The sequence below is a fragment of the Anas acuta genome, chromosome 1, assembly GCF_963932015.1.
Source record: "Anas acuta chromosome 1, bAnaAcu1.1, whole genome shotgun sequence".
In the NCBI taxonomy this organism is placed as follows: Eukaryota; Metazoa; Chordata; class Aves; order Anseriformes; family Anatidae; genus Anas; species Anas acuta.
Window position 1 is genome coordinate 123,453,790 of NC_088979.1, and position 23,920 is coordinate 123,477,709.

Genomic DNA, 23,920 nt, shown 5'->3' on the forward strand with positions numbered 1-23,920 from the left:
AACCGGCTTCTCTTGCCTGGTGCCAAGGCGCTGGTCCCGGCCAGCTGGGTGCAAAGCACCCCCAGACTTGCCTGCGAGGTGGCGGCACCTCGAGGGGACGCGTGGGGCCACGAGGTGCGAAGCACCGCCGGCCTCCCCGAGCAGCCCACCCCCCCGTGGACCTTCCAGCCCCAGCGGGAGCACCGATGGGGGGCCGCCAGCTCGCACCCCAGGGCCACGGCGACCCCCTCGCCCCTCGCCCCCTTTCTCCTCGGTGTACTTTAAGTCATGCACATCCTGTTATAGACGTGGCAGTTTTATGTAGCAACTTGTGACCCCCCCCTCCCCAATCCCTGTTATCCCCCCCCCCCCCGCGTGCGTGTCCCACCTCACGGTTGTATAACCCGAGCGGCCCCCTATATATATATATATATATATTTACTTATCCATTAAACGGAAGGAGAAAACCACCCGGCAGCAGCACAGCTGTGCAAACGCACCCACACCACCCCCCCTTACACACTCCTGATACCCCCCCCCCCCCCAATAACCACATTCTAATAATTTATATATAAAAATATATATATGAAGCTCTTAAAAAAGCAAACAAATGAGCAAAAAAAAAAAAAACAAAAAAGCAAAAAAAAACAAAAAAACCCTTCGGGAAGCAGCCTGCGTTGTGTTCATTTGTTGGGGGCCAGCAGCGCCCCCCCCTCCCCAGGCCCCCTCCCCTCCCCACTCGCCCCCCCCCCCCGGGACCGCGCCGCCGCCACGCCCCGCCCACCGCCGCCGGGAGGGGGCGGGTCTTCGCTAAGCCACGCCCCGAGCCCCGCTCCAGCCAATCGCGGTGCTCGCCTCGACACACCCGCCGCCGCTGCGCCAATCGGGAGCGCGCGATTTGCATACGGCCGGCGCGGCGCCGCGGGGCCCCGTTTCACCGAGCTGCCGCCGCTGAGGCGGGGACCGAGCGGTGCCAGGCACGGGGGGGAGAACGGGGAACCTCCAGGGGGTCACCCCACAGGAAGCCTTCCCCTCGCCGTGACCTCGCGGCGGGTGGGCCCGGTATGGGTGCGGCGCGGGCGGGCGCCTCTGCAGTGATTTCAGCTCTTTTAGTATTTGTCCAGCAGGTTTCCCGCGCGCGGGAAGCCGCCCCTGGCGGTGCAATGACAGGGCGGGGCTGCGCATGCGCAGCGCGAACAGGGGGGGGAGGAGGAAGGGGCAAGATGGCGGCGTCCGCGCAGGGCCCGGCCGCGCCGCTGAGCGCCGAGCAGGCCAAGGGTGAGGGGGGGCGGGGGGGGCCGTGGGCAGGGCGGCGGGACTGAGGCTGGTGCTGACCCCCCCCGTGTGCCCGCAGTGGTGCTGGGCGAGGTGCTGAAGGCCTTCGGGGCGCCCGAGAACGCGCAGCGCATGGAGGAGGCGCGGGACAACGCCTGCAACGACATGGGCAAGATGCTGCAGTTCCTGCTGCCCGTGGCCACGCAGATCCAGCAGGACGTGATCAAAGCCTACGGCTTCAGCAGCGACGGCGAGGGTGGGTGCGGGGCCGGGGCCGGGCTCCCCCCCCACCCCACCCGGGCTCAGCCCCGTGCCCGCTGCACTGCCCAGCCGCTCCCTTTGCAGGGGTCCTCAAATTCGCCCGGCTGATCAAGTCCTACGAGGCGCAGGACCCGGAGATCGCCAGCATGTCCGGCAAGCTCAAGGCCATGTTCCTGCCGCCCATGACCCTGCCGCCGCACGGCGCCGGCACCGGCGGGGTGGCCGCCTCGTGAAACCTGGTGCTCCGATGAAGCGGGGGTGTCTGCACGTGGCCGGGGGCTGCTGGCCCGCCAGCCCCGCGGCACGGAGAGGTTGGATGAAGGAGGTGTTGATCCGACCGGAATCGGCTTCGTTGTGCGTGGTTGTTTGTCTGTGTGTGAATAAAAAACGCCTTGGAAATGCCCTTAGTGGTGTATGAATGGGCATGAGCTGATCCGTGGGGCAGGGGCGGGCAGAGCGATGCCCACTGCAAACCTCAGTGTGAAAGCACAAGGCTTGGTATCTCAGTGACTGAATTTTTTAAACGTCATTTGAGAGATGCTGAGCCTCATCTGGAATCAGAACATCCCGGGTTCAAAGGGACCCACAAGGGTCACTGAGCGCAACTCCTGGATCCACAGGGGGCCATACAAAACTCAAACCGTGTGCCTAGGGGTGTTGTCCAGACACTAATTGAAGACCAACAGCACTCACAGTGAGGCTGCACCAGCGCAGAGCAGAGCCGCACAATCCCTTTCCTCAGCCAGCAAAGCCACGCCTGATGTCCCCCAGGTGCTGTTGGCCGTTTTGGCTGCCGGGGCACACTTGATTCATGCCCAGCTTGTTGCCAAAACCCCAGGTCCCTTTCTGTGGGGCTGATCTCCGGGCTTTCCTCCCCCACTCTGTGTATAGCCACTGTTGCCTCATCCCAGGTGCAGAATCCAGCACTTGCTGCTGTTAAATTTCATAGGGTTGTTGATAGCCCAGCCCTCCGATTTGCCAAAATCTCCCTGCAAGAGCAAGCGTTTATAAAAGTGCTCCTTGAAACGTGCCAGGTAATGCGATCCTGAGCACAACGCGGTGCTGCTCAGCCAGCGGTTGCAGCCAGACCGCTGTCACCAACAGGTCAGCACCGCGAACTCTCACGTGCTCCTACCAGAAGCTGCTGTGGCTGTATTGCTCTTTTCCGCCTGATTGTGTGATCAAAGGTGTTAGACCTAAAGACAAAAATAGCAGCAGGATGTTGCAAGGACAGGCAGCAGGGAGGGATTAGAACAGCGCGAATACTGTACATGTGTAACCGTGTGCTGCGCTCTCTGCGACTGGAGAGAGGGAAAGGCAGAGGGGCAGGTTCTCCCCCTGTGAAGTTTTCTGCCTTTCCACCTCCCAGATGAAGGGACATCTTCATCTGAGCATTTGTAGCCACCTGGCTTGTGTGCCTGTTTCCCCTGGGTGTGCTGCAGCCTTTGGGAAGGGCTGGTGGTGAAGAAGCCCGGGAGCCAGGTGTGAGCGTGGCGTTGGGTTGTGCACTCCGTGCCTTTTGGTTACAAACCCTGTAGGAATGTAGCCAGCGAGGGCGTCAACCTAGCGGATAGGAGGCAGGAAGAGCAGTCAGGCCCTTCCGTCGCTACCTACCTCCCCCCCCCCCAGTTTGGTTTTGGCCTTCCCCCACCCCTCTAATTATTTATTAACTACAGCCCAGGAAGCGTTTTGCAAATGGTGAAAATTAAGCCCTCCGCCCAAGGCCTGCGTTTCACCTAGCCTGGAGCTACCACCTCCCTCAGCCTGCCCAGAAACAGGCAGGGCTCGGGGCTGAGCCTGTGCGGGCCAGACACAGGTGAGTCACAGGAGGCACCGCACTCCCAGAGCACCGCCAGCTGCTCCTGCCCCAGCCCTGGAACGAGCTGCTCTGAGCATCCAGCCATGTTGTGAGGTCACCCCCTGCTACTTCCAATCTTGCTTTTTTTCTCTTTTTTTTTTTTTTCAGTAGGACTAAGGGCTGTGGTTCTTCCTCCACCAGCTGCTGTTAATTCCCCATCAGCGGGGACCTGAGAGTCACGGGCCTGATGCCATCCTGTGGGTGAGTGCTGCGTGTGCTACTTAGAGCAAGGGAACAGAGCTGCTGGGAAAAACTAAACTGCTGGCAGCAGGAATCGAGCACAGAAGGGAAAAATGCTGTAAAAAAAGAGCTGAGAGACTTGAGATTTAGTGTTTTAGATTGCTGTTACTCATCCTTGCTTTGATAAAGAAAGAGCAGTCTGTGATGCCCAGTTCACTGCAGTTATTCTGCGAGCCCTGAAGCTGCAGCACCTGAGGATGGTTTTGTACAGAGGGCGGTGAGGTGGCTGGCTCTTTTAGTCCTGGTGACTTTTGTTTTGCTACAGTCTTTATGGAACAGCAGGACAGGAAAAACTTTGCCATCAGTATAAATGGGTGCTCTGCCCTGGGGGTTGTAGTGGAGTGGTGTAAGGAAAGGGGATTCTCATTAGTCCATGGGTAGAATCTGTTAGTCCTGTGGCCCCATGGCCTGGCAGAGCACAGGGCTAGGGCACGTTACAGGGTGATGGTCTGTACGCCCACTGACCAGCACCAGCTGGCCTTTACTTGGCACTAACAACTGTCACAGATGCCATTCCCCTAAATGTGAGAGTGGAGCAGGCCAATTAAGTCAATATCTGGGCAAGAGGTAACAGAAAGCAATGAGTAAGATATCAAAGAAGGAATCAACATCTGCTTTTGTGAAGGCAAATCCTGTCTTGCAGAACTAGATGTTTTGAGGAACTTAGCAAGCTTGCGGACAAGGGAGGACGGTCTCTCCAAAACAGAATTTGACAAGATTTTCTCATGTCAGTCTAAACAAAGCTGAAGCTATGGTATAAGAGAGAAGCTGACGCTTTTCTTGAGTGAATAATTTATAGAAAATAGGAAACGGAAGGTGGGAATAAATGTTCGGCTTTTACAGCAAAGGGAAGTTATCGGTGGTGACATGTAAGGGTCTGAGCTGAACCATGTGCTGTTCAGCACATTTCCAAATGACCAAATAGAGCTTGAATAGTGAGGTGAACAAAATAACCCTCCAGCACGTTGACTGCCACCACTCAGCTTGGTGTCATTGGCGAATTTGTTGAGGGTGCACTCAATCCTACTTTTTTTTTGTCCATGTTGCCAACACGGACAAAGACATTAAGCAGCACTGGTCCCAATACCAGCCCCTGGGAAATGCCACTCATCACTGGTCTCCACCTGGACATTGAGCCATTGACCACAACTCTTTGATCGCGACTCTCCTTGCTCTCTGCAACTTCCAACGTCAGTTGCTCTTTCTTTATCCACCAATGCCATAACCCCATTGTAGAAGGCCACCAAATTTCTCAGGCATGGTTTGCTCTTGCGGAGAAAAATAGCTCAAAATTTACATATAAAACATCTGTGTAACCTCCCTGGAGCAAGACTGTCACCATCAAGTCCATGCAAATGTTTGCTTTATGCATGGTTGTGGTGAATGATGGCAGAAATCATCGTTGTGTCTTTGTATGCTTATGTCTCAGCAGTATTATGGACACTGTGCAGTTTTGGGTCACCTTTTGCCCTCATCTCCAAAACAATGCAACAGAGTTGGAAACATCTCAAAGAGGGACACCAGAAATGATCAGAAGTGCAGGATAGCTCTGTATGGAGGCCATCTAAACAGGGTTGGATTGTTCAGCTTGGGAAACAGCTGAGGAAGGATACAGAAGTTAGAGGTCTATAAAATAATGAGCAGCTTGGGTGGGGTGAGTATGAATTAGGAGCTGGTCATTGATTTATTATTCTTTACAACAACCATGTGTTAATAAAAATGGGCAGGAAATGGGTTATAAGCAAGCCAAAGGAGATGTTGGTCCCGAGGCTTAGCAGGGGAACTCATTGCTCAGTTTCTTATGGACTTGACAGTTGACTACAGTAGCTGCACATAGAGGCTTAGGGAGCATGCGAGGGCGGGATGACGATGACAACGACGATGGTGCTGACCTCTGTGCGTAACCTCTCCTTCTACTCTTCCTTTGACAGCCATTTTGACCTCTGGATGGGCTAGTCCAAGCCCTTGCTCACAGCAGAGCTGTCTCAAATGTTAGTTATATCAGGTTGCTCTGAGCCTTTTTCAGGTTAGTCTTGCACATCTTAGGGAGTGGAGATTCTTCAGCCTCTCTGGACACGCGTGGCAATTGCTGAACCACCCCTTGTGTATGTGCCTTTTGTCCTGATACCTGATCAGAACTTCCCTTTATGCAAGTTAAGCCTCTTGCCTCTTTTCCTCTTGCTGTGTCCCACGGAGCAGAATTTGGCTCCATCATCTCTAAAACCTCCACTCTCCTTTTAGATATTCTTAGACTGCTATTTAAATCCCTTTATTAGCCATCTTTTCTCTAGGTTGAACAAACCTTGCTCTCAGCCACTGAGCTCCTCACTGCCTTAATGGCCCTGTGCTGGATTGTGCCTGTTTTTGGTGTCCTTTTTACAGCAGTCCAGATGTATGTACCTCTTAGTTAGCCACTTTGTTTATCCTCCCTTCTAAACTTGTGCATTTACTAGCTGTGGCCGTGCTCCACAAAGAATTTACATGATGAGGTTCTACCATCTGTGTTGGACTTGGACTAAAAGCCAAACAACATCACAGGAGCAGCCTCTTTGCTCAAACCTCTTGACCTGTTAATTATATTATGGAGTCTGTTGCATGCTCTGACCATTCCAGAGGACAACCTGGAAGATACCAAGCAATTGTTTCTCTGCTGTGATATTTCCTTACCTTACCAGCTGGAACTTCTCCTTGGTAGTTTTTAATTAGTTACCTTGGTGTCTTTGGTCTAGCTGGCCAAGGGAAGCCAGTAGATGTAATCTTTTTGGATTTCAACAAAACGCCTTTGATACCATCCCTCAGAGTATCCTTCTGGACAGATTACAGATAGAAAAATGCGTAATACAGTTATATATTAATAGGGTTATAATGAATAGGGTTTCATTAGGTGGGTAGCCAGTTGGTAATGGGGTTCCCCAGGGCTCCATTTTGGAACCAGTTCTCTTCAACGTTCTTATAAAAGATCTGGATGGAGGATTTGAATTAATACAGAGCAGGTTTTCAGGTGACACTAAATTAGGAAGAGCTGTCGACTCCCTTGAGGGTAGAGAGGCAAAGAGATCTGGACAAGTTAGAGGGCTGGGCTATCAACAACAATATGAGATTAAACAACAGCAAGTGTTGGATTCTGCACCCGGGACAGGACAACCCTGGTATATGTGCAGACTGGGGTATATATTATCCAATATATAATAATAATAATATCCAATCAGATTATATCTAATATAGTAGGAATTCCCTTTGGGGACTTTTGCCCAGAAGTTTCTGTCTAATCACTAAACAATATTTGTTTTCTGGGCCAGTTTTCTATGTCAGCAGTTCGATTTAGGTGTAGTCCGTTCTTTGCGTAAAATTGGTTTCTCTGAGTTGCAGGTTTCTGTGCCTTTAAAGTCTTTCTCTCTTTTTTTTTTTTTTTTTTTTTTTAGTATCGGTTTTAAGTCAATACAGCTGGATTCCTGCAGCTCACCACATCCCAGCTTGTCATCTGTGCGAAACTGGAAGCATTTTGAAGGAAGGCGTTGTAGCTGCCTGGGCAGTCTTTCTAGCAATGCAGTTAGTTTCTCAGATCGAGTCCCCTGCACTTCCCTTTGCTGCTGGTTTCTGTATGTCTTGGCCACTACTAGCAGACAGTTCAGCTATTTGCAGGGTTTCCCAGTCTGGTGGTGTGTAGGGAAGTCTGCAGCTGCAAAGAGTTGAAATGAGCGAGTCTCTTGCTGCTCTTGCTGCCCACCCCATGTGTCTTAGCCACCACACAGGGTAGCTGAGATGGTTCCAAGGAAGAGTCGGGCTCCTTTGCCGCCTGGATCATCCTCTGTGGTCACTGCATTGCTCCCATTTGTTCGTAAGAACTGCAGGCTTTAAAATCAGTGCTATGGAAAAGTGTAGTCACAGGCTGTAGCTGGAAGCGGCTAGTTAACTGGAAATGGGTAGTTTTCTTTCTTTCTTCCTCTCTGGGTGTACAGATTTACAGCTTTGGCCTTGGTACACTGTACTGGGATCTCGAAGCTCCTGGGCTAAGCTCTCTTGATGCTGTGTGGGCCCACCACTTGTAGGGTGCTTCGCTGCTGCATGCGTGTGCTGCCTGCTTCAGCCTTGCAGATGCGTGGCTGACCCTAGGCAGCCGTGGTCCCCCTGGCACCACCGTGAGGATTCGGGGGTGAGAAACTCTCACGTTCCTTACTGACCTCTTGGAGAAGATGGGGAACAGAGAGAGGGCTTGCAGAACTGAATTTTGTGGCCATGGCTGAAACCTTAGAAACACTGGTAGAGTCAAAACCAATGTGAAAAAAAAAAAAAAAGTAAAAAAAAAAAAAAAAAGCAAGGACCCAAGAATAACAGGGGGGCTGGGGAGGAAAGACGCAAAAGGAGAAGCAGAAGTGTGTGCAAAGCAGCTTGGGGCTGGGGAGCTGATGGCTCAGAGCGCTTCCTGTTCCTGGAGCTGCGCGTGCCCAGCTGTGCTGGGCTGCTCCTGCCCGTGCCCTGCAGCGGTGCGCAGAGGGCCACGAGATCCAGGCACGCAGTGAGGAGCAGGTTGATGGAGAGGGGCCGAATGGACTAGGAGTGGACAGCAGGAGTGATGCATGGCCAGCTCCCGAGGGGCGCAGACAGAGCTTGGCGTCGGGTGCTCCATCGCGGACCTCCGACTTCCCTTTTCTCACCAGGGCAAAGAGATTTGTCCTCTGCGTTTTCTGAGCCGCTTTGGTGGTAGCCACTTGGCCTCCTCCTCTTCTTCTTCCCTCCACAATGGTGAGGTAAGAGGGTCTGAGAAACGTGTGCGTGGGGAGGGGAACCAGCAAAGTTAGGGCAGCTTGGAGGGGATCACCTTGGTAGCTGGGTCTTGGTGGAAACCTTTCACAGGCTGTGGGGGAAAACGGGCACGTAGGAACCCTTCGTGCTGCTGCTGGTTGTCACCTGCAGAGGTATCTCTAGGGATGCTGACTGGGGACCATTCTTCACTGTGTCTCCACAAGAGTGCCTGCGATTTCTCGTTTACTTGGTTCTGTTTTCATCTCCCCTGCTAGGTGGTTTCACCGTGACCTGAGTGGGCTGGAAGCCGAAGCCTTACTGAAGGGACGAGGTGTCCATGGGAGCTTCCTCGCCAGACCCAGCCGGAAAAATCAGGGGGATTTTTCCCTTTCAGTTCGGTAGGTAACTTGGAGCCCAACTTCTGTCTTTCCAGGTTTGCTTATGTACAATATGTAGAGGTCCTCATGAGCCCTGGGGTCTCTCCTTCATCATCTCCTTACTCCTTTGACTTCTCTCCATGCCGTAAAAGGATCTGAGCTTCCCCAGTACCTTCTGGACCCTCGCTTAAGTTGCCTCAGGAGCTTCTTTTCCCAACCATCTCCTTCCACTGGGACAGTTTGCTATGGTTCCGTGGCAGGTGATGCAGGCAGAGCCTTCAAATTTTCTGCCTCTTATCCAGCTGCCTCACTGGACTTCTCTGTGCATTGTTCCACAGGGTTGGTGACCAGGTAACCCACATCCGCATCCAGAATACCGGGGATTTCTACGACCTGTATGGAGGGGAGAAGTTCGCCACCTTGTCAGAGCTGGTGGAGTACTACACACAGCAACAGGGCTCGCTGCAGGACAAGGATGGAACCATCATCGACCTGCGATACCCGCTCAACTGCTCTGACCCCACTACAGAGAGGTATGGAGAAAGCAAAGCTGCTGGTATGGCTGTGATGAGACCTCCTCCATGCTCCGTGGCCTCTCTGCCCTGCCCACGTCCCCACAGGGCAGCCTGCAAACAGTGTCTCCTGTCTCCCTGTGCTTCCCCAGGGACAGCGTCCCCACCAGCAGCTGGACATGCCTCGTCCCACCACAGCCGACCTCGCAGGGCTCTATTTATACTTTTGGTTTCTTGGTGCCTTTGCTATTTAGGCAGCGTTCATAAAAAGCAACGCTTGTGGTGTGAGTTGCATCCACAGCGGTAGGCAGGGTGGCATGGCGTGGGGCAGCCCCAAAACTCCTTGCTCATCCCAGGCCTGGCTGGCTTGTTTGGCTGAGCGGGGCCACGCTCACCTGCTATTCCTGGCCCGCTCAGCCTCCTTCCTGCCCCGCTTTGCATACGTCTCTGACACCAAGTTAAATCAAATCAGGTGGTTTTTGCCCTCAGCGCTGTGCTTTCAGCCTCCCTGACGCAGCTCTGGGGAGCAGTTGTGCCGTGCCCTGGGGCGGGGACAGGCTCAGGGTTGGGGGCAGGCAGGTCCCCCCGGTGCACCTGGGGAGCAGGGCACAGCCACGCTGCTCGGGACGTGCCTGGGGACACCCAGGTGTGCGCAGGGGCAGTGGTGCAGAGCGGGCAGTGTCTGTGTCCCGGCTGTCCTCTCCACTCGAGGCCGTTGCGCCGTGGCCCTGCAGTTTCCTCTCTTCCTCCCCTGCGGTTGGAAACTTCTCCCCCCCCTCAAGGCTCTTACGAAAGCTCCTCTCACTCTCTCCCCAAGTGATTTTCCATCACGTGGCTCTGAAGAGCTGGGCTCTGCTGGGGGGGGAGGAAGGGGGGACAGGACCCACTGACTCCTTCCTTCGTGGGGAGGGGGGGTCCCAGAGACTTCTTCCCTGGGCAGGAGGGGAACCAAACGTTCCCCAGGGGACATCTCAGCACTGACAGGTGGTGGCTGCTCGCTTCTTTGGGAAGAGGGTGAGAAACGAGGGGTTGCCATGCTGTGGAAGTCAGCAGCTATTGCTTGCAGTGCACGAGGTGAAGATGAACAGAAACTGAAGCTGGCCAGCACTAGCTGAGACACAGTAATTGCCTGCCACAATTTGCTCTCAAAATGATTCCTCGAGGTTGTGTAGAGGAGTGGGTTGCTCTGGCTGGAGTGCAGAGGATGGGTGAGTGAACGCCCAGCTATTTCTGCGACCATGGCATGGCCTCCTGAGCTAGATTTTACTTCTTGGGAATAGGCAGCAGAGGAGCCGTAACAATTCCAAATTCATCGTACCACAGCAGCAAACCTGCTACCATGGCGCATCTAAGCACCTGCCTGGCCTTGGCTGCAGCGTGTGCAGCGATGTAGGGAGTGTGCCTGGTGCTTGCTGCAGTACCTGAAGTGAGCAGCGGCAGGAAGAGGCGTTGCAAGTCGGTCTGATGCAAGAGCTACCTGCTTTTGAAATGCTGCTCACCGGGGAGATGGCCCAAACGGCTGTGGCTGCAGCCGCCAGGGGAGCTTTGTGGAAGCAGGACGGAGCTGCGGTGAGCACGGCCTTTGGACAGGAGCACCAGGGCTGAGATGGGTCCAGACCCAGCAGAGCAGCAAGTGGGGGCAGTGGGAGCAGTGCTCCTCCACCCCGGGGTGCTGCCAGATCCCACCAGGCAGGCACGCACCTCCTTGAGACCTGCACACGTGTGAAGGGGCTTGGCAGTAGCTGTGCCATTTGCACCATGCTCGTGTCCCTCTGCACCCTGAGCCATCCTGCAGCAGGGCAGAGAACGCCTCCGTCTGCAGGGCTGTGCACGTGGATCAAGAGCAGTGAAAGCACCAGAAGCAGAATGTGGGCTCCAGGCGGCTCCTGGCGTTTATCCCCATGGCTAGGCTGGTTGCTGCGGTGTGATGTGTTCAGGGAATGGGAATTATCCTCTGACTGAAGAGGTTCAGAAAGGGGGGGATGCTGCTAGAGGTCCAAGAAAAGTATCCTTCCCTAGGTTGGTCCTTTAATGGGTCTGATCTCACCGCAGCCCTCTGTGTGCTGCTAATCCCATGGGAGAGTTTCTGACTGACCCAGTCAGTTTTGTTCCCTCAGTGCTTGAGTTTCCAAAGCACTCAGCGGCAGTAAGGTTGGAGTCCCAATAATACTGAGAGGTGCTAAAACCCACAAGTGCCCTCCCTGAGCTGATCTCAAAGCCAGTAAGCATTACTTTTTGTAAGGCTCTTCCCTTGGTTTCCCTCCCTTCATCCTTCCTCCATTTCTCCCCCTCTCTTGCTTCAAACCTTCTCTTCCCCCCACAGCTTCTCCTTCCACAGCATGTGTTGCTGCCCCGTCCTCTTCAGCGAGTGGATGCTCGAGGGCACCCACTTACTTGCATCTCCACCTCTCTTCTGACCTTTTCCTGTTTTTATTTTTCTAGATGGTACCATGGGCATCTGTCAGGCGCGGCCGCTGAGTCACTTCTCCAGGTCAAAGCCACACCTTGGACCTTCCTGGTGCGGGAGAGCCTCAGCAAACCCGGGGATTTTGTCTTGTCCGTCCTGACTGACCAACCGAAACCTGGCTCTGATGCTCCTTCAGCTGGGGCAAGCAGCGCCTCCGGGGCCCGTCTCAAAGTCACCCACGTCAAAATCATGTGTGAGGTGAGCGGGTGGGAGTGCTACGAAGTGGTGCCTGTGACTGCACCTCAGCCTCCCCTTTCTCCTGAGCATTACCAGCTCTGCCTGTAGGGATGCTGTGGGGTGTAACATGTTCTTCCTCCCTTTAGAATGGGCGTTACACAGTTGGAGGTGCTGAGAAGTTTGACAGCCTGGCCGATCTGGTGGAGCACTTCAAGAGGACTGGAATTGAGGAAGTGTCTGGCACCTTTGTGTACCTGAAGCAGGTAAATCCCGTCTCCTCTGTTTCTCAGGGATCCTTTGGAGGGACCCCCTTGCTGTTTGTTTCTGCTCTGTGTCCCTCTCCTCCGTAGCACACAAAGGAGACTTTGAACTCCAGCAGCATCTCTCTCATGCCAACCCGTTGTGTTTTCCTGTCCCCAGCCCTACTATGCTACAAGGGTGAATGCTGCTGACATCGAGAACAGAGTGCATGAACTGAACAAGAAGAGTGTATCTGAAGAAACATCCAAGGCTGGATTCTGGGAGGAATTTGATGTAAGAAACTGCTGGGGAAATTACTCTGGGGAAATTTGGGGGGGAGTTCCTGTGCACCACCTCATTCTCCATGCCTGATTTCTTTCTGGACACAGACTTCTCAGGAAGTCTTGCAAATCCATGTTGATTTATCTCTGAGAGAAGTCTATTTCCTCGGGGGTGGGGTGTGGGTGGGGTGTAAGCGTCATCGTTAAGTGATTTAACCCAGTGAGATAGAAATGTAATTTTTCATGGGTAGAAGAACTAGTCACCAAGACAGTAAGGACACGAACCTTGGACTTCTCGAGTCTAGGTTTCCTTTTCACTTCTCTGCTCCCCCACAAGCATACCCATGTGTCCTAAGAATTGCCACCCTTCCTTTGGGTGTCCACCTTCCCTGTCATATGTTGTGGCTTTACCATAACTTTCTCCTGTTTCTCAGAGCCTGCAAAAACAGGAAGCCAAGCAGCTGTTTGACCGTCATGAGGGACAGAGACCTGAAAACAAGAGCAAGAACCGATACAAGAACATCTTGCCCTGTAAGTCCTGCTCCTTTGCTGTTTTAAAAAATAAAATAAAATAAAAAAGGCAAGTAGACAGAGACTGGGGAGGTGTCCAAATCATTTCTGGCCCCGTCTCGGCCTGCTCTGTCTTCCAGAGTGGATTATGAGGTCTGCATTATGATTATGAGGCCCTTAATTTGAGGATTTAAGAGCTGATAAGAGGTCACAGCATTTTTATGACCTTGAAGGAAGGAAGGAAGGAAGTTTGCAGCAGACTGGATTATAGATTATGGTCTGTCATGGGGAGAGAGAAATGGGAACACAGGTTAAAACTGGCCTGACCTCAGAGAAGGAGTTGAAAATATGTAAATATATGAAATGGGTATGAAAATAGACCCATACTGTGTGCATTGGGTAATCTGGGTGAGGTGGCATGGGGCAGCGAAGGAGCTTCATGTCACTGGGCACCAAGTATCTCATAACTCTGTTTATTCCTTTGCTGCACCCCTAGTCGATCACTCTAGAGTCATCCTCCAAGGAAGGGACCCAAACATCCCCGGATCTGACTATATCAACGCCAACTACGTCAAGGTGAGGCTTTTGAAAGCTGGCAGTACACCCAAGGTGGGGGGGGGGAGGCCTGCCAACTCCTGCAGCCCTCCTGACCTTCCCCTGTCCACACCCAGAACAATCTGATCAGCCCAGACGAGTGCACCAAGACCTACATTGCGAGCCAGGGCTGCCTGGATGCCACAGTCAATGACTTCTGGCAGATGGTGTGGCAGGAGAACACTCGCATTATTGTGATGACCACGCGGGAGGTAGAAAAAGGGCGGGTAAGTCGCTGTTTGCAGGTGTTGGAGCTGCCCCCTTTTCCCCTTCAACCACGGCTGTTTTTTTTCTCTTTCCTGCATTTTGCCTGCCTTCACCCTCCTGTCTCTCTGCGCAGAATAAATGCGTGCCCTACTGGCCGGAGTTGGGCAGCACAAAAGAATACGGTCCCTACCTTGTGGAGAACATCGGGGAGCACGACGCACTGGAATACAAACTCCGCCACCTCTGCGTGTGCCCGAAGAACAACGTGAGTGTGCCTGGCTGGGGGCTGCCATGGAGCCTGCTGGGTGCTGTGGTGGTGCTGCTCTTGCATCAGTTCAGGGTTGATGTTCCCCTCTGTTTTGGGCTGGGGCACTGGTGGAATCACCAAGGGGTGCACAAAACTTTGGCTTAAAACCTAGCTCTCTTTGGGATAGAAGTCAGGGTTGGGTCTGGGTTGCAGTTTTACCGGTGAGGTATTTCTGTTATCAGAGTGATGCTGTGCGTGAGATCTGGCACTACCAGTACCTGAGCTGGCCTGACCATGGCGTCCCCAGTGAGCCAGGAGGAGTGCTGAGCTTCCTCGACCAAATAAACCAGAAACAGGAGAGCATCCCAGCCGCTGGGCCCATTCTGGTGCATTGCAGGTTGGTACAGACCCTAGGGTCTGAGGGGTAAAGTCTCTGTCCTGCTGCACCAGCCGTTCCCTAGGACATGTGAGCGAAGCACGTGCCAACCCTTTCTCCTCTTCCACGTCCCCAAACCAAACCCTGCTGCCTGTTGAATCCTTGACTCTTTCGTGGCACCAACAAACAGCTGCTACGAGTGCTTCATGAAACAGCTGCCCCAGAAACAGCTGCGTTTTGTTTCAGGACCTTGGCCTGTGCTCAGCTGGGGGGGATGTATTGATGTACAGGCAGCTCTGATCTCTGCTTGTTCTCTCCTTACAGCGCTGGGATCGGCCGCACGGGGACGATCATCGTCATCGATATGATAGTGGAAGCAATCTCCACCAAGGGTAAGAGGACCTCAGAGTGCCTTGGAAGATGCTGAGCAGGAAGGAGGGGTGGGAGGTCCATGGGGGAGGTAAGGGAGTTGAAAACTTCTTGACTGAGCTCCACTGTGACTGCTTCTGGTGCAGAACTGGGAGAGGGGGGTGTCAGCAAACATGTGCAAAGCTTTTCTGGTGCCCCTTGCTAGGGCTGGACTGTGACATTGACATCCAGAAGACCATCCAGATGGTGAGGTCCCAGCGCTCAGGGATGGTGCAGACAGAGGCCCAGTACAAGTTCATCTACATGGCCATCTGCCAGTTCATAGAGACAACCAAGAAAAAGCTGGAGGTTATCCAGGTGAGAAAGCAGACTCTCCTATCCTGTGAGCCAAAACACATCACAATGAGGCATGTCAGTGCCTCCAGAAATTCATTGCCCCACAGTTCACTCCTATACGAGAACACAGGCGTGTTCACCTCTGGGCTAGGGGTGGGCAGAAAATACTGAGCCTGAGGACTTCAGTCAACACCAAAATCCCCTGAGATCCTAGCGTGATGTGTGGTTTAACAGCCAGAATTCTCCTATGATACCTCGCACGCTTTTCCCAGCCTGTACTCTTCTCAGCTTGCATTTTCTCTCCTGTAGTCTCAGAAAAGCAAGCAAACTGAGTCTGAGTATGGGAACATTGCCTACCCGCCTGCAATGAAGAACGCGCATGCCAAGGCCTCAAGAAAATCCTCCAAGTAAGTGCTGACCCTCTGGCAGTGCTCTCCCTGCTGGTTCAGTGGCTTTTCCTTTCTGCTCACTTTTTCTCCTTTTTTCCTGGTCTAGCAGGCAGAAAGAGGAGTCAACAGTTTATGAGAACTTGGGCAAAAAGGAGGAGAAAGTACGGAAACAGCTCTCCTCAGACAAGAAGCAGAAAGGCTCAGTAAAGAAAAAATAAGCATCAATAAGCAGGTTTTGAACATGGAGTGCAGAACTGGAGCTTGGATCCAGGCTGGCCTGTCTCACATTCCCACCTCACGGACTGGAACTAGGCCTTCCCCATTTCTTCCATGCCATCTTCCAGTGCTCTGAACCAGGCTGCTTCACAGCTCAGCTGACCTCACTGTCCCTCGCCCACACAGGCCTGTGAACTCGCTCATTGTCCTTCATTCATTAACAGGAAAAAAAAAAAAAATCACACCCTTCTTTCCCTTCGTGTGTGCACATTGGCACCTAAACTCACCCCCTGCTTCAGCAGCTCCTCTTCTTGAGGAGTTACAGAAGAGCTTTACAGGAGCTACATCTCTACCTGCCCGTGAGTTAAAGAGTTTAGCCTGTTTAGCATTCCCCCAGGGCTCCTGTTTTAAAATACAGCATTTTGGGCCTCTTTCAGCTTAGCCTGCCTGTAATTCAACAGGTAACTGCCTGTTCTCTTTATCCTGACCTTCTACCCCCCAACCCCTTTTCTATTTGATCCTGTAAATATGCCAGAATTTGATGTGATGGCCATGTTTTCACTAGTGTTTGTAAATAAAAATGTATTTGTTTGAACGCTGACCTGGAAATTTCCTCTAGAATTGGGGTATAGCTATTCTCCTGCTTTCACTTACAGTCCTGCAGCCTTACAACAGCTCTAGCTTAGTTTTCATCAGTTCTGGCAACCTTATGGTGGCATCTTACTGCGAGACTTGAGTGTTTATAGCCGTCAGGTTAAGTCTCATCACTGAAAGTCAGCTGTGACAGTCAGGCATAGACTTCTGCACCTCTGTTTTGGTATTTGGAAAAGTTGTAGAGCTGAAATTTTGTCTTTATAGAGAAGGCAGACCAGAGCATGGCCACACCGTGTTTTCACAGATGATAGCCAGTTACCTACAAGGGGTTAAGGGAGCTGGCTTGTTTAGTCTGGTAAAGAGGAGGCTGAGGAGCAAGCTGCTCTCATTTTCAACTAAACCGAGGAGCCTCATGAAGATAGTGGCACACTGCAGAGCCAGAGGCAGTGGCTCCAAATTGCAGCTTGGGAGGCTCGGGTTGAACACCCATCTCCTCATCAGGAACCATTCCAACAGAAGCTCAGCGCGGGAACTCTGTTCTTGCTGCTTTTCAGTACTGCCTGGACAAAGTCACAGCCCACGCGATCTACTGCTGGCACGTTTCCAGCAGGAACCTGGACTGAAGTCCTCCTGAGGCCCCTTCCCCCCACCATTTCGTATAAAACACTGATTCTGAACGCTGGTAAGTGTTCCCAAGTACTGTAGCCTGCCTGTGGTGGTGGCAATGAGCCTCAGCACAGCTTTTAGTCATGCCCCTCCGAACTAGGCCCCAGTCCATGAGCTGTACCTAGAAAATGTGGGAGAATGCTGCTTGGATAAAGCTATGGCTTTATCTGCAAAAAGTCAGACCCGAACTTTTTTGTGGCAGCTGCACTAGGTAACAGACATTCTGGGGAACCTTTATTTTACAGGCACTGCTTGATCTGTGAGCATTTGATACTCAGAGACTGTTGAGGTGGCCTGGACTAGAATCTGGTTAGAGCTGATAAGTGGAAGAGCTCAGTCCCTACTTAGTGGAAAGTCTGAGATGAAATTCACGAAGTGACCTAGGACTCAGACTGAGAATGCCTGGAAGCATGGGAGAATTTCTTCTGGTCTGAGACACATCTAGGCCCTGTGTATGAAGTCAATGGCATTTAGGGAACTGAATAATCCATCACTCTCACCTGACACCAGACCACAGTGAGCACTTGAGAAACCTAGCTGTAATTTTCCCCTGCTTTGGTGCAGGGGTCTTAGGACCACATTCTCTCCTCTCAGCGTAGAGCACAAATCCAGACGCGTGAATGGGGAGAAAAGAGAAGAAATGAGACATACCTGGAGCTCTGGCCCACATAGCTTGTAATTCAGTGGAAACAGCCAGTGAGCCTGCAAGGTGCCTAAGAACTGGTAAGGTGCCTGAAGAGCTCTACTCCATTTTCCCCTAATGGAAAATAACCTCTTTTTCAGGAACTAAGCACACTTGCACACAGTATAAATTTTGAGGCTTTTAATTTTTATAAATGTTTGAGAAAATCACTGAGCACACAGTGACAGATATTCCAGCAGTGACAGGCACCCAATGAATGACATTATCCTGAATTCAGTCTTGGGACTGACAGTGAAATAGAAACCAATATTACTAGAAGAAGGTCTCACGCTGATGGCAAGAACACCCTCACTTGGCCAAAACAAAGTAAAAAACTGGTCTATTTTACCCTACAGAAATCCGCAGATTAATGACAATTATAGGTGAATTACTATATCTGCATGGGTTAGTACCAGTAACCCCCCTCTGCCCCCTCCCCAGATTTAACTAGCGAGGTGAAGAAGGGATTACAGGTACCTTGTGGTAGAGCCCAGTCCCACAACTGGATCACCACAGATGGAGCTGGGGCATGGGAACTAAATCTAGTTACTGGTTTAACAATTTCAAAGTGAGGGCAAACTATGCCAGTGCAGGAAGTTCAAAGCTCCTCACTCATATCTTATCTTCTACTGGTCAGCACCGACGGTTCTAGGAGGCTTCAGTTCTTTCATTTCTTCCCTTGTTTGAGTAGGAGACTGTCACTGAAAGGAAGACAGAAGTGAGTCAGTCCAGGAAGTACAAGCAAAGTCAGACCCTCACTACAGATTTGGGGCTATGGGGTGCCTCAGCCAAACAAGTTGTCCAAAAGGACAACTTTAAAGTCCTTTTTTTCAAAGCCCCTTAGGTCTGCTGGGACACATAAGACAGAATCTGGTCAAACAGGGGCAAGGAAGATCAGAGATGCCCCAGGGAAGTAAAAAAGAAGACAGCTCTGATTTCCTTTCTTCATTCTAAGCTTTTTAGCTACATCCTATAAACCCAGCTGGCACTCCATTACCCAGTAAACACAGACAGATTAGACCAAAGCCACCAAACCCTGTCCAGCTCTGAAAGCAGGGAATGAGTTTTTCGAGCATGCACTGGAAATCTTTTAGAGAATAAAAAGAGCATTTTCCAAGAGACCATTGCCCCAGATCAACACAAATTCCTACAAACATCTAACTACTTTTGTTGAGTCTTGTTTGCCGTAAATGCAGACTGCCCTGTACGTGGAAGATAGACCAGAGGACACTCCTCAGAATACTACTTCTGCCTTCCCCACGCAAACAGCTCCAATTACTGAGCATCTCCTACTTGATGTAGATGTTTGTGTGGCCCCTGCAAGGAAAGGCTTCAAGCTTCACATCACAAATGGGAACCGAGACAGAGATAGAATAAACTCTTGACAGATGGAAAGGCCCAAGCAACACCCAGGCAAACATCAACACTCTTGTTCCAAGTACTAGCAAAAGGATTAAGACAAAGTTCAGTGTCTTACCTTCCTCTGTGCCAGGAGATGCAGTAAGGGTCAAGGGGGCAAGGAAAGAAAAAACAAAACAAGAGTAAATCAATTACAGTGAAAAAAATTAACTTCTGCAGTAAGCAGGACTGCAGCCTACTTGTCTGTCCTCTAGCATCAGGCTCCTCTCAGAGGAAAGATCCTGAGAGAGCTCCAGATGGAAGAGCAGCTTCACAGGTAAGGTGCAGGTAAATCCACCCACAACAACTGTCCCCTTTACCTGGTAAAGCCCTCATCCTGCAGGTTCAGTACCAAGTTATCTGCTGTGAGATACACGCGGTTTTGTGAACCAGCAATCTGAAAAATATAGGTGGTATAAAAGAGTATAAATACGTAAGGAATAGCATTAAAAAATAATCTCTCATTCCCTCTACATACAGCAGTCTTGTTTGTATGCACTTAAGATCTTAGTTCCCAAAAACAACAATATAATGTCATAGAATGGCTTGGGTTGGAAGGGACCCCAAATATCATCCGGTTCCAACCCCCCTGCCATGGGCAGGGATGCCACCCACTAGATCAGGTTGCTCAGGGCCTCATCCAACCTGGTCTTGAACATCTCCAGGGATGGGGCATCCACAGCCTCTCCAGGCAACTTGTTCCAGTGCCTCACCACCCCCTGAGAGAAGAATTTTCTCCTAACCTCTAATCTAAACCTCCCCTCTTTTGGTTTAGAACCATTCCCCCTTGTCTTATCATTATCTGACTGAGCAAAGAGTCGCTCTCCATCTTTTTTGTAAGTCCTCTTTAAGTGCTGAAAGCTCTCAGTGAGGTCCCCCCGGAGCTTTCTCTTCCGTAGAGAAGAGATTCTCACTAGGTTCACATGGGCCCAATGCTCAAGCTTGTCCAGGTCCCTTTGATGGCCTCCCTTCCTTCTGTTGTATCAACTGCATCTCCTGACTTCCTTTCCTTATACTGTCAGACGTTTTAAAGGAAGTGCTCATATTCTGTCTCCTTATCGGACAGACTTTTGACCCCATGCTTATCTGTCCCCTTTTCTCAGACACAAACTCCTATCACCACGTGTAAGTGCTGATCACTGCTAACTAAATCGTTAGCTCAATCTGAACAGAAGAGAGCTTGGTAGGAATAAAGATTGGTACAGGGCAGGTCACATTCACCTTAACTTCGCCCATGTGGGCACTGCACAGGCAGCACAGCAGAATGACTGCAAAAGGAAGATGGGTATTCTATGCCCTACCACTTACCGTCTTTGAAATGTTTTGAGCAGCTCGTATCTTACGTAGCTTGATGTAGCCTGGATTCCTGCTCAGAGCTTCACCGAGGTACAGGAGAGCAAAAGTTAAGGAAAAACCCGCTAAGAGAAGCCCCCTGCATTCAGTAAGTTCCTCCTATGCTGTATCAACAAGTATCTTAGAGGAAAAAAATGCAGTTGCTATTCCAGTAACTTGAGCCTCTTGGGTAGGGACATTGTTGCATTCCTAAATCAAAAACAATAGGGTTATGGCCACATGCAGCCAAAAGAAGTTAAACCTTAACAACAGGGAGTGAAGGCTCAGGGTCTACTCTGCTCTGAGCTGTAACCTCAAACAAATACCATTAAAACCAACTGCAAGGAGAAAAACAAACAGAAAATAAATAGCAACCTATTTGAGGCCATCATCTCATCAGTCTGATGAACATGAACCCAATGCAACAGATTCTCAGGATTGCCAAGCTCACAAGACATCCCACAAAATACCACAGAGCAGGATATCATCTTAGCAGCTGTAGCTTCCCCTTCAGCCTGAACAATCTTCTGCTTCTGCTCCTGCTTGGCCTTCTCCACCAGGAACTGTGCGCGCTGTGCCTCCTGCTGGGCTACAGAGGGAACACACAAAAGCATTCAAAGCAGATCCCATCTCCTGAACTCTCCACGAGGGTTCTGTATCTGAGGCCTGGGGAGCTCATGCTTCCAACAGAACTGATCGCATTCTAGGGATATATATACGCGCACACACACTTTTTTTTAAAAAAAAAAAGTAAAACCAACAGCAACCAGGCCCTCTAAACATAATCCCCATAGAGTAAAGGGTAGTCACACCCTGAAAAGGAATCCTACAGCTCTGCGAACAGTCCCACCAATGATCTATTCCACAAGCTATAGCCCAAGGTTTTTTGATAATACTTATGAAATAACCTAGTTGGCTCCATTACTAAGCAAGCTGAGATTTGCAATGCTGTAGCTGTATCAATGCAAGAGCAGTGACATACTAACTCAACTTCGCTACCTTGTTTAAAAACTCAGTACAAAGGCAAAAGCAACCCACCCTTTCCAGGCCTAAACTGAACTCACCCACTTGCTTAGCTTCCACGGCCGCTGTGTATTCACGACTGAAACTCAGCTCTGTGATAGCCACATCATCAAGGATGAGGCTGAAATCCTTGGCTCTCTCCGTCAGTTCTCGCCTAATAAGCAGAGACACCTGAAACACAAGTATAGCAAAAAGAATACCACACGCAGGCTGCTTCTCCCTTCCTGTGCACTATAAAACCGAAGCACAACTGCTCTTTGCAGTTCATTCACGCTGCACCTGAGAGACATTCCCTAAAACAAAGCTTGAAACATGGACATTAATGCCTGTTCTGTGAATCTGTCACCTCTAAACAGCTCTGCACATGCTTTCAAATGCCAAATCACAGCTTATCCATAATTATTAAACCACACTATACAATTAATATTGGGAAAAAAACCTTGAGTGTTTTTTTTTTCTTTTGCTTTCACATCCTATGCTGTGTAGTTCCATGTTCTCATCCATGATCTGGCAATAAGTATTTCCTTCTCCATCTTGAATTTGCCACTGTTTGGAATTTGACTATCTCCTTAGATTTTCAGATAGGCTGATAAATTCTGCACGAAATAATGATTTAAATAAAAGTTACTGCTATGGTATCGCACCTTTGACTCGTCTACTATTTGCTTTTATTTTTATTGCAGCTATTTCTAAGCAGAATTCTAAAATGATGACAGAACCCTTTACTGAGTGAACTGCAAGCACGTAACTATGTAAAGTCACTTCATTTTCTTCTGATTATCAACTAGTTCCGTATGTATCACTTTACGGTAATGCTGGAAATATGATAAGAATGAAATTCAATTTAGTTTGTTCTGAACTTTCAGAGATACCTATTCTCTGCTTTACTTCACAATATCTAAATCATTTGCAACCAGGTTTTTTTCTTATTATTATATTGTCCCTTTCCACTAATTCTCTTTATACATGACGTAAAAAATTAAATAATTTCCTCAATGCAGACCACATGGCAGAGGACAAACCCCTGAAATTAAGGATGAATTCTCACAAGAAAATCTAGACACTCATCTCTATTCTTTGCTTTTTTTTGTTGTGGATCTGAAACAAGTTAAGAGGTGCTTTGTTTCATCTTTCTGCCAACTCATCCTCCTTATCAGTCTCACATAGGATCTCCTCTAAAGCCTTTTAAAAGAAGATCAGCAACTTGTCTCTCCGTCATCTGGAATAGGTGACAGAATCTCTGGCAATCAAATTATCAGAACATAAACTTAGAGGTATGGGCTTTTACAAATTAATTACTTCTATAATTTTGCACACCCTCCCCTCCCCGGATTACCTTCTATGTTTTTCTAAACAGAACTATTTTTCACTCTTCTGTAGCATCTATCACTGAACATTTACAACTCTTTTAACTGTTCATCCATTTCTCTTTTCAGATCCTTTTAAAGCGTTTGCTCTGACAGCTCTTCTGATACCCATGGAAGACCAGGTAATTTTTTTTTACAGCCAATTTTACTGTCACGCATGTACCACGATGTAAGTCAGCTCTTTCTCCCCCAGTGTTACATTATATAGTGCTATATATCATGAATATTTCTATATAGACGCTATATATCATGAATGTGATTTTCTTTGCTGAGGCTGGTGGTACAGCCTCAGTGTTTGTACCAGAATTGAACTGTAATCAGTAAGTGTTTTTGTGTTCTTTCTGTTTTGAATGCATTTACTACAAAACTTATGTATTTATCCTTATCCTGCTATAACATTGCCAGCATGCAGGGTTTAAATACCCCTTTGCAAGGCGGGCAGAAGCCTGCTTGGGGAGAGTCACCTGAGCTCTCTGTGTGATGAGCTGCGAGGCGTTGAACTTGGCGACCACGCTCTTGAGCACCTCGTTGACGATGGAGGGCAGGACTCGCTCCTCGTAGTCCAGGCCCAGGCGCTGGTACATGCTGGGCAGCTCGGCGGCGTTGGGGCGGGTGAGGACGCGCAGGGAGATGTTCACCATCTGCAGGTCTGAGGAGGGAGACGGGTGAAGAAGTGAGCGGGGCTGGCGTGCACATGGGAGCCACCAGGGCCTCGTGGTGCGCCCTGTGGAGCCGTTCTCACCTTTGGAGCCGGTGGGGGAGGAAATCTTGCGCGGCCGGGCTCGGATGTCGTAGATGATGGGGTACTGGAACCAGGGGATCCTGAGGGGGCGAGGGGCGCCCCGTCAGGCGGGGGGGGGACGAGGGGACGGGGGGACGGGGAGAAGGGAGCCGTGCCCTACCTGAAGTGCAGCCCCTCGGCCAGGATGGTGTCCTGCTGCACGCCGCCGATGCGGTTGAAGAAGATGGCCCGCTGCCCGCCTTCCACTGCGGGGAGAGGGAGTCACCCGGTCAGGGAGGCAGGGAGGCGGGCAGCGCGGGGCCGGGGAGCGGGCACTCACTCACCGATGAAGACGGACTCGCGGACGCCATACGCCAGGGCGCCCGCGCCCAGCAGCAGCTTGAGGGCGGTGCCGACACCGCGCGGCCCGGCCGGCAGCCGCCCCGCCAGGTCCTTCAGGTTCTGCGCCATGGCCGCGCCGGG

At 50.8% G+C, this 23,920-nt stretch overlaps 3 protein-coding genes and 1 non-coding gene across 8 annotated transcripts; 3 read left to right on the forward strand and 1 right to left on the reverse strand.

The window, feature by feature from the left end:
* Positions 1-906: 906 nt before the first annotated feature.
* Positions 907-1,917, forward strand: C1H12orf57 (chromosome 1 C12orf57 homolog). Of its 2 annotated transcripts, none has more exons than XM_068699851.1 (3): positions 907-1,041; positions 1,334-1,510; positions 1,600-1,917. In XM_068699851.1, exons 2-3 carry the CDS (start codon positions 1,387-1,389, stop codon positions 1,746-1,748), a joined length of 273 nt encoding a protein of 90 aa, XP_068555952.1. In that variant the 5' UTR covers positions 907-1,041; positions 1,334-1,386; the 3' UTR covers positions 1,749-1,917. The 2 variants fall into 2 exon arrangements, with proteins under 2 accessions (XP_068555952.1, XP_068555942.1); XM_068699841.1 differs by lacking the exon at positions 907-1,041 and adding an exon at positions 1,098-1,257.
* LOC137850360 (U7 small nuclear RNA) lies at positions 1,072-1,130 on the forward strand. Its single transcript, XR_011092505.1, has one exon. It is a non-coding gene; the product is annotated as a U7 small nuclear RNA (small nuclear RNA).
* A 1,563-nt stretch (positions 1,918-3,480) lies between the features above and the next one.
* Positions 3,481-16,255, forward strand: PTPN6 (protein tyrosine phosphatase non-receptor type 6). 4 transcript variants are annotated; one of them, XM_068699784.1, is made up of 16 exons: positions 3,481-3,574; positions 8,272-8,361; positions 8,632-8,754; positions 9,072-9,266; positions 11,688-11,910; positions 12,036-12,152; positions 12,310-12,423; positions 12,845-12,941; positions 13,417-13,496; positions 13,592-13,741; positions 13,855-13,986; positions 14,211-14,365; positions 14,669-14,736; positions 14,919-15,070; positions 15,359-15,456; positions 15,545-16,255. In XM_068699784.1, exons 2-16 carry the CDS (start codon positions 8,354-8,356, stop codon positions 15,654-15,656), a joined length of 1,824 nt encoding a protein of 607 aa, XP_068555885.1. In that variant the 5' UTR covers positions 3,481-3,574; positions 8,272-8,353; the 3' UTR covers positions 15,657-16,255. The 4 variants fall into 4 exon arrangements, with proteins under 4 accessions (XP_068555885.1, XP_068555865.1, XP_068555894.1 ...); XM_068699764.1 differs by lacking the exon at positions 8,272-8,361 and having other exon boundaries at positions 3,546-3,574; XM_068699793.1 differs by lacking the exon at positions 8,272-8,361 and having other exon boundaries at positions 3,546-3,574; positions 15,548-16,255.
* A 1,467-nt stretch (positions 16,256-17,722) lies between these two features.
* On the reverse strand, positions 17,723-23,918 carry PHB2 (prohibitin 2). The gene is made up of 9 exons (XM_068699818.1): positions 23,782-23,918; positions 23,619-23,703; positions 23,459-23,538; positions 23,181-23,365; positions 21,391-21,520; positions 20,812-20,915; positions 20,303-20,380; positions 19,303-19,391; positions 17,723-18,291 (listed from the first exon to the last, which is right to left on the reverse strand). Exons 1-8 carry the CDS (start codon positions 23,906-23,908, stop codon positions 19,311-19,313), a joined length of 870 nt encoding a protein of 289 aa, XP_068555919.1. The 5' UTR covers positions 23,909-23,918; the 3' UTR covers positions 17,723-18,291; positions 19,303-19,310.
* Positions 23,919-23,920: the final 2 nt, after the last annotated feature.

What these genes read in the sequence shown, in the direction of transcription:
- PHB2 (XM_068699818.1), bottom strand. Translation starts at nt 23,908, where the DNA reads ATGGCGCAGAACCTGAAGGACCTGGCGGGGCGGCTGCCGGCCGGGCCG. An exon ending in CCGCGAGTCCGTCTTCATCG is followed by an intron (nt 23,704 to 23,781) that starts GTGAGTGAGTGC and finishes CTCTCCCCGCAG; the next exon opens with TGGAAGGCGGGCAGCGGGCC. An exon ending in TCATCACACAGAGAGCTCAG is followed by an intron (nt 21,521 to 23,180) that starts GTGACTCTCCCC and finishes CTTGTGTTTCAG; the next exon opens with GTGTCTCTGCTTATTAGGCG.
- C1H12orf57 (XM_068699841.1), top strand. Translation starts at nt 1,143, where the DNA reads ATGACAGGGCGGGGCTGCGCATGCGCAGCGCGAACAGGGGGGGGAGGA. An exon ending in GAGCGCCGAGCAGGCCAAGG is followed by an intron (nt 1,258 to 1,333) that starts GTGAGGGGGGGC and finishes GTGTGCCCGCAG; the next exon opens with TGGTGCTGGGCGAGGTGCTG. An exon ending in CTTCAGCAGCGACGGCGAGG is followed by an intron (nt 1,511 to 1,599) that starts GTGGGTGCGGGG and finishes CTCCCTTTGCAG; the next exon opens with GGGTCCTCAAATTCGCCCGG.
- PTPN6 (XM_068699764.1), top strand. An exon ending in CCTTTGTGTACCTGAAGCAG is followed by an intron (nt 12,153 to 12,309) that starts GTAAATCCCGTC and finishes TCCTGTCCCCAG; the next exon opens with CCCTACTATGCTACAAGGGT. An exon ending in GGGAGGTAGAAAAAGGGCGG is followed by an intron (nt 13,742 to 13,854) that starts GTAAGTCGCTGT and finishes CTCTCTGCGCAG; the next exon opens with AATAAATGCGTGCCCTACTG.